The sequence below is a fragment of the Trichechus manatus genome, unplaced genomic scaffold, assembly GCF_000243295.1.
Source record: "Trichechus manatus latirostris isolate Lorelei unplaced genomic scaffold, TriManLat1.0 scaffold00024, whole genome shotgun sequence".
In the NCBI taxonomy this organism is placed as follows: Eukaryota; Metazoa; Chordata; class Mammalia; order Sirenia; family Trichechidae; genus Trichechus; species Trichechus manatus.
Genome location: NW_004443960.1, coordinates 229,899 through 237,009, shown reverse-complemented (window position 1 = coordinate 237,009; position 7,111 = coordinate 229,899). Strand labels below are relative to the sequence as shown.

Sequence of the window (7,111 nt, the reverse complement as noted above, 5' to 3'; positions counted from 1 at the left end):
GGGGTCAACGTGGGGCGGGGCCAGCTGGTTTCCCGGGGCGGGGCCAGCGCGTATCCTGGGGCGGGGGTCAGCGTGGGGGTGGGGCCAGAGCGGCCAAGTGCCGCGGTCGAGCTGCCTTGAGTGGCGCTCTGGGGCCGGACAGTCGGGTCCGTGGGCAGGGAACGTGGGTGGAGAGCAGTGGACCGGACTGTAGCCTGGGTCCCCTCACCACCCGCTTTCCGCCCTTCGCAGATACTACTTCAAGAAAGTGAGTGATGAGTTTGACTGCGGCGTAGTGTTTGAAGAGGTTCGGGAGGACCAGGCTGTCCTGCCCGTCTTTGAGGAGAAGATCATCGGCAAGGTGGAGAAGGTGGACTGACCACGGGCACTGGCCCTGGGCAGGCAGTCCACACACAACGCGCCGTCACACAGGAAACAGCGCTTCCGCGGACACGGCAGCAAAGCCCTGTCCCACCTGTGTCTGGGCTAGGGTCCCTCTGAGGGGCCCCACAGGCCTCTGTACGGCCGCCGAGGAGGGAGGCCCTCCCCGCTGCCATAGCAATACTGAGGGCCGGCCCAGCAGGGTGACCCCATGCGCCGGCCAGCTCCAGCGGTCCCTCTGCTGCTAATGGGCCCTGCCTGACCCTGGAGGCCTTGCCTGGGGCGTGGGCTCGCCCCAGGGCATCTGCTCCCCACAGGGACCCCTGCTCGTGGGCCCATCACTTGTACATGTCACCGAGTGCCTTCGACACAGCCTGTCCCTTGCCTGCCACTGTGTGACTCTGCGGCGGGGACCATTTCCCAGGGACGGCCACCCCACAGCCCCCGCGCCCCATGTAAATATGTACATTTCTCAGGCAGGGCTAGCGGGCGGCTGCCCGTGCTGTTCTCATGCGCTGACTTGTACAATGGTCTTTTCAAAGGTACTTGGATAATAATGAAATAAAACATTTGTAAACCTTCTTGCCTGGGGGTGTTCTGTCTGCTGCAGGGCCGGGGATGTACCAGCCTTAGTCGCCCTTCGCCAGCCTGGCCTCACGCTGCCCCGTCACCAAGCCTAGGCCCTGGCCAGGAAGGTTACACCTGCTCTGTGGGTCACGGTGGCCCTGTGGAGGGACAGCTGCCCAGTGCCTGCACCCACCCCAGCACCCCTTCTTGCCCTGGTGGGGCGCCCGAGCCAGCGTCCACCCCGGAAGCTGAGATTCAAGCCACAATGAGCCCAGAACCATACACGCAGCCGGGACAGGGCTCTTTATTCAGGACTCAACCCTCCAGCCCCGCAGGCTGGCTGGGCTGCAATGCGGCAATGAGGGGCCTTCGGGTGGGGCTAGCAGGCGGCCGCTTACAGCTCCTCCTTGGGTAGCACGGTGGAATTGGCCGTCTCCTGGAAGGGTCCCAGAGGCACTGCTCGGAGCACCACCCACGGGCCTGCACCAGTCAGCCCGAGCCCCCCGTTCTAGAGGCCTGTCCCGAGGTCTGGCAGCCCTGGGACAGAGCCGCGTGTGGGGCACCCACCGGGTAGGGGGCTCTAGGCTCCGCGGGCTCCTCCTCAGGTAGCTTGCCTCCATTGTCCAGGAACTTGGAGAAGGTCTCCAGGTCTCTGGTGCTTTTATATTCGATCACCTGAGAGGAGGGACCCGGGACTGGCGGACACGCCCCATCCTGCCTTGCTCTTCCCTCTGAAGCCCCGCCCTTCCCAGGCCCCACGCCACCCTCCCATCCCTCTACCAGGCCCCGCCCTGTCCTCCAGGCCCCGCCCCGTGAGCGCGATGTGGATCAAGGACCTGACCAGGCAGAGGTTGGAAGCTCCTCCCTCTTCCCATCCTGGCCGTCCACCCTCACCTTCCGACCGGGCCCTGCCGGGAAGTACTTGAGGGTGGGAAAGCTGTGCACAGCAAAGGCCTCCAGCTCATTGGCCGTTGCGTCCAGCTCGGCAATGATGACGTCCTGACGGTCGCTATACTTTTCAGCCAGTGCCTCCCAGGCTGCGGCCATCGCCTTGCAGTGGGTGCACGACGGGGCGTCTAGGGCAGGGGGGCGTTGGCACTGGCCTTCAGGGTCCGCCCGGCCGCTGTCCACCCCCACCCGCCCGCATCACTCACAGAATTTGACAAACACGTTCTTGGTCTCGTCGAAAGCCACTTGTTCGAAATTCTTGCCCACGAGGGTCTTGACAGGCCGCTGGTCCCAGTCGGCCGGGACCTCCTGACTCAGGCGATAGGGCTGGTGGCCAGGACAGGCGTGGCACTGGTGGGCACTCTGCAGGGTGGGGATCCCTGCCTCCTGCTAGCCCCCCCCCCATGCCGTGTGGTGCCAGTTAAGCCACTGACCTCAACCTCGCCATTGAGGACCAAGTGGCAGAAGGCTGAGACGGTGGCTGCAGTGACTGGCCCCTCGCCTGTGGGCGCGTACTTCTTCATGGTCTCCATGTTGATGAAGCGCAGGGTGGGGGCCTCCTGGGCCTTCAGGCCGAAGTACTGCAGCACGTGGTCATTGCTCGCGCCCACATCCACCACCACGAACAGCACCTGGCCGGCAGGAGTTGGCACTGGGCACCCCCCGGCCACCCAGCCCACCCCTTGCAGCACCCCCCCAATACCTGCCCCCGGAACGGGGGAGCCGCCTCCCCAAAGCCCGCCAGGAGCTCCCTGTGTGAGGCCAGTGTCTGGTTGACGAAGAGCAGCAGGTGGTTGAGGATCCCGGCAGCAAAGATCTTAGCGGATGTCTGGGGGGGAGGCAAGCTTGTGAGGCAGCTCCTGTGCACCCCAGCTCCCTGGAGGCCCCCAGCTCCCGCATCTGCAGCCTAGCTCACCTGGCTGTTGAACTCTGTGACCAAGTGCATGCTGTGCGTGAGGAGGAAGCGTGACAGGTCACCCCGGTCCAAGCCAAGCTCCTCATCCACGGGGAAGTCAGCCCGGCCCTCATCAAACTGGACAACACTAGCTGGTCAGTGGGAGCCACAGCCCTGACCCCACCCAGGTCTCCCACCTATGTCCCCCCATCCAGCCCAACTCCATCCAGGACCTCCACCCAGCTGTGACCCCACCCAGGATCTCCACCCAGCCCCTACCGAACCTTCTTGAAGAGGACCACAGTGTCCTTGGTAAGGCCAAACTTCTGGAAGAGCTGTGGCTGGTCAGTGAGGCCAAAGGTCAGGTCCAGTGCATCCTGGGCCAGGGCCAGGAAGGTGGCCACATCCTCGTCCTGCAGGTCCTATGGCCCAACCCTGTGAGGCTGACTGGTGCCACAGGCCCACTCCCAGGGCCTGGCCCCCACGCCCCCAGCTCACCTGGAAGAAGCCGATGACCACCATGTCCTGGGTGTCTACCAGTGCTTGGGCACCCTTCTCGTCCTCCAGCCTGGTGGCGCTGGGCCCCACGCGCCGACTCAGCCACTTGGCGATGCCCTCAGCCTTCCGGGGGCCTGCCAAGGGGCCTGCTCAGCCTGGGCATGCCCCTACGCTGGTCCCCCCACCCCACGCTGGCTCCCCACCTGTGTACTCCTCTGGGTGTGTCCGGTTCCCATCTCGGAAGAACTTGAGTGTGGGGTACTCAGTCACTCCAAACTCTTGGGTCAGCTCCGGCTCCGTGGTCCCGTCCACCTTGGCCAGGGTGGCCTTCACAGATTCTGCTGCCAGCAGTGTGGCCGCCTTGCTGTACTCGGGGGCCAGGGCCTTGCAGTGGCCACACTGTGGGATGTCTGGGGAAGCGGGGCCAAGAGTGGACCCCTCAGCCTCCCTGGCCCCGGCCCCTGCACACCACCTGGCCACAGCCTGTGGCACCTGGGGTGGTCTCGTCCGGCAGGGAACAAGAGCGTCTGGCCACACGTCCTCCTCAGGAGCCACCCACCATGGTCACAGCCGGGCCCAAACACAAAGACTGGAGACCCTGATTCCCCCTTCCTCGAGCCACCCAGCTTGGGGGCTGGGGGCTCAAACCAGCGACATCCTGAGAGTGAGGGTTCTGAGAACCCTTCTCCCAAGGTGGGGCCGGCAAGTGTGGCTGCGTGTTGAGGCCAGCTCAGAGTGGACTAGCCATGTGACAGAGGCCATGTGTGGCCGCAAAACCTGAATCGTTTACTGCCCAGCCTTTTGCACCATTTGCAGCCCTGCTCTGGGGCCCCCTGGTCATTGGGCCAGGGAGAGGACCAAACCACGAGTAGGGGTGTGGATGGGCTCTCATCCCCAGGTCTCGCCCTGCCCCTGTATGGCCCCCATCTGTCAGCCCCAGAGCTGTCTCTGAGGGAGCTCAGCTGAATGCAGGGAGCCAGTCCCACGGGGAGGGGGTGGCCCCTCGGTGCCTGCATGCCCCAGTTCAGCCTTTGGTGGCCCCAGCATCCCCAACTCACAGAACTCCACCAGCAGGGCCGGGTACTTCTTCAGGGCCAATCCCAGGGTGTTCCCACTCAGCACTAAGACCCCATCCTCCTCGGAGAACTCAGGGACCCGCTCTGGGGGCTCTCCCGAGGGCCCCCCGGACCCTGGCCCCTGGCCCTGAGGGCCCAAGGCCCTGAGAAGCAGCAGCAACAGCAGCGCAGGCAGCAGCTGGCCGTCCATGGCTGTGCCGGGACCACAGGGCAGGTGCAGATAAGAGGGCCCAGGCCAAGCAGTGGCCGCCACGTGGCACAGAGGCCCATCCAGGGGGAGATAAGGCCATAAGGCCTGCCCCCCGCGGGAGGGGGAGGCAGAAAGAGGAGACACGAGGTCACTGAGATGGGTGACGTTTAATGGAACTGTTCAGGGGTCCCGGACCGGGCAAGGGGTTGGGGGTCTGATCACTGACTGAGGGGACTGGGGAACGCTTGGGGGTCCCAGTGCAGCAGCTAACCACAGTGGGGCAACAAGGACCAAACAGGGCCGACTGAGGGGAGTGGGCTCAGTCTTGCCAGTCCTTGCAGATGCGGAGGCTCCACTCCCAGGACAGGTGGGCCACCCGGTCGTCGTCTGTGAAGCAGGACGAGACCACGTAGGTGCCCCGTGCCAGCACACCCTGCGGCGCCTCCTCCACCGGAGTCACGAACTCATACTCCTGGGTGCTCGGGCCGTAACTGCCCACCATGTAAACAGCCTTGTCCACTGGGGGAGGGCAAGGTCGGTTGTCAAGGGCCCTGTGAGGCTGGCCGGGCCCCGCTGCCCCTTCCCTCCCCTGCCCCTTCCCCACCAGCCGCCTATCCCCACCCTTACCACGCAGGCCCCTGCGGTAGGTGTAATGCAGGCACTTGAGGCCACAGACGATTTCCTTATTGACCTGCGGGGACACAGGGTGTTAGGGGTCTCTAGAGGGCTGAGCCTCTGGCTGGCTGTGCCTCTCCTCTCTACACACACATGCAGCAACCCTTACCTTGAAGGTGATCTTCACTCTGTAATCCACACCCTCCTTCAGGACAAACACCTGGTTCTTCAGCATAACCAGGTCCCCTGTTAGGGAAACAGCACCTGGGGACTGAGTGCCCAGGATGGCTGAGACCCTTCCCCAGGAGATGGGCCCAAGGACTCGGGTTGGGCATGGGGGCCCTAGGAGGGCCACAGTGATGGGGTCTCTGCCCCAGAGAGCAGTGTGTGGCTGGCAGTACCCTGTGAGGCCCTCACGTGGGGCTCCAGGCATCAGGGAGTCCTTACCTGAGAGGTCCATGGTGACGGGTGCTGGGGCCTGCTCCGACATCAGCGTCAGCCGCATCACCTGCACGTTGGGCACGCTCGGGTCTGAGGAGGGCAGATGGCCGGTCACAGAGTCACAGGGCGCCCTGACCCCCCCCGGGAGGGCCCTCCCCTGCTGCTCCCAGGCCTTCCTGTACCCGAGACCGGCGGCAGGGGCCCCAGCAGCGCCTGCTTGTACTTGATCAGGCTCTCGTTGTCCGAGTCTAGCTCCTGGAGCTCTCGCAGGCTCTTCTGCCTTGGGGCCCGGTACCCCAGTACGGCTTCGTCCAGCGCCTCGTCCTGCGGCAGCTGCCCGGCCTCCTTATCGGTCATGAGGACTAGGGTTGGGGAGGGTGCGTGAGCTTACCGCCAGCTGTCTGGTCTGGCCACCTGCACCTCCCACTGCCCAGAGGGACTGAAATGGAAGCTGGTGGGGGCTCAGGGAGGGGGATGGGCCAGGTAGAGTAGTCAGGAGTGTGAAGGCCCAGCATCTCCCCACACCAACCCCTCTGGAAGGGGTCCTGGGGGTCGGAGTAGGTGCCTTACATCCCCAGGGGCTGGGCTAAGTGCCGTCCTCGGAGGCACCAAATGCCCTGCTCCTGGCCCAGTCATCCACCCAGAGCCCCTCTTTGACTCTGAAGCCGAAGGTGGGGGGAACAAAGATCCCCAAATGCCGGACAGCCCCCAGGGGCTGGGAGGCTACTACGGCGGAGTGGTGACGCTTCTGGTTTGGGCAGTGACTTTTGAGGTCCTACCTAGAGCAGAAGCCCTGTCCTTTCCACAGCCCTCTGAGGGTCCACCAATGCTCTGGGAACTTCCCATAATGCCCTAGGATACCTCTGGGTGCCCCACCAGCCTGCCTTGTGACTGGGATCGCTGAGGGCCTTCCCACGGTCCTAGGGTCTCTCCCCACAGTGCTCCTGGGGAGCGGGATTCTCTTAAAACTCCTTGGCTCACCCTCTGGGGCCACTTCCCATGGTGCTCCTGACTGGGAGTCATCAGGAGTCCCTTCCCAAGGTCCTGTGAGGCCCTCCCCACAGTGCCTTGGGGCATTGGACATGGGTGTCTCTGAGCCCTTCCATGTTCCCGTGGCCCCTCCCATAAAGCGCTGAAACAGGGGTCTTCTTGAGCCTTTCCCAGGGTGCTCCATGCTCCTTCATATATGCCTTGAGGCAGAGCACAGGGGTCTCTCTGAGCTGCTTCCCACTGCACTCCCTTCTCCCCATGCCCTGACCAGAGTGCCAGCCTCACCTGGAGGAGAAGGGATCCCAGGGGAGGTTCCCATGGGGAGAGAGTCCCCCTGCCCTTCTGACTTTGTAAACAGACCCATGTGCTCCTGGCTCCCTTCTCCATGGGGGTCGATGCCTGAAGAAGCCCCCCCACCCCTGCCAGAGCCTAGGCGAGGGGACGCGCCGCGAGGTCCCCACGCGTCCCCAAAGTTGAAGTGGGGGAAGGGGCCTGCCCGGCCCCGCCCCGCCTAGCCCCCAGCTCCCGCCC

General features: G+C 64.4%; 3 protein-coding genes across 5 annotated transcripts in view; 1 reads left to right on the top strand and 2 right to left on the bottom strand.

Annotated features, from left to right (window-relative positions):
* AXIN1 (axin 1) overlaps window positions 1–914 on the top strand; it is a 17,951-nt gene extending 17,037 nt beyond the window's left edge. For all 3 annotated transcript variants that reach the window (XM_004373127.2, XM_023728374.1, XM_023728373.1), the window contains one exon: window positions 232–914. In XM_004373127.2, coding sequence (XP_004373184.1) covers window positions 232–358 — 127 coding nt within the window. In that variant the 3' untranslated portion in view covers window positions 359–914. The remainder of the gene's footprint in view (window positions 1–231) is intronic.
* Window positions 915–1,321: 407 nt separating this feature from the next.
* PDIA2 (protein disulfide isomerase family A member 2) lies at window positions 1,322–4,534 on the bottom strand. The gene is made up of 11 exons (XM_004373126.1): window positions 4,327–4,534; window positions 3,472–3,678; window positions 3,269–3,402; window positions 3,055–3,192; window positions 2,792–2,908; window positions 2,579–2,704; window positions 2,310–2,507; window positions 2,082–2,202; window positions 1,822–2,003; window positions 1,495–1,602; window positions 1,322–1,363 (listed from the first exon to the last, which is right to left on the bottom strand). The coding sequence occupies exons 1-11, from the start codon at window positions 4,532–4,534 to the stop codon at window positions 1,322–1,324; spliced, it is 1,581 nt and encodes a 526-aa protein (XP_004373183.1).
* A 319-nt stretch (window positions 4,535–4,853) lies between these two features.
* Window positions 4,854–5,947, bottom strand: ARHGDIG (Rho GDP dissociation inhibitor gamma). The gene is made up of 5 exons (XM_004373125.1): window positions 5,773–5,947; window positions 5,597–5,680; window positions 5,319–5,395; window positions 5,162–5,225; window positions 4,854–5,053 (listed from the first exon to the last, which is right to left on the bottom strand). The coding sequence occupies exons 1-5, from the start codon at window positions 5,945–5,947 to the stop codon at window positions 4,854–4,856; spliced, it is 600 nt and encodes a 199-aa protein (XP_004373182.1).
* Window positions 5,948–7,111: the final 1,164 nt, after the last annotated feature.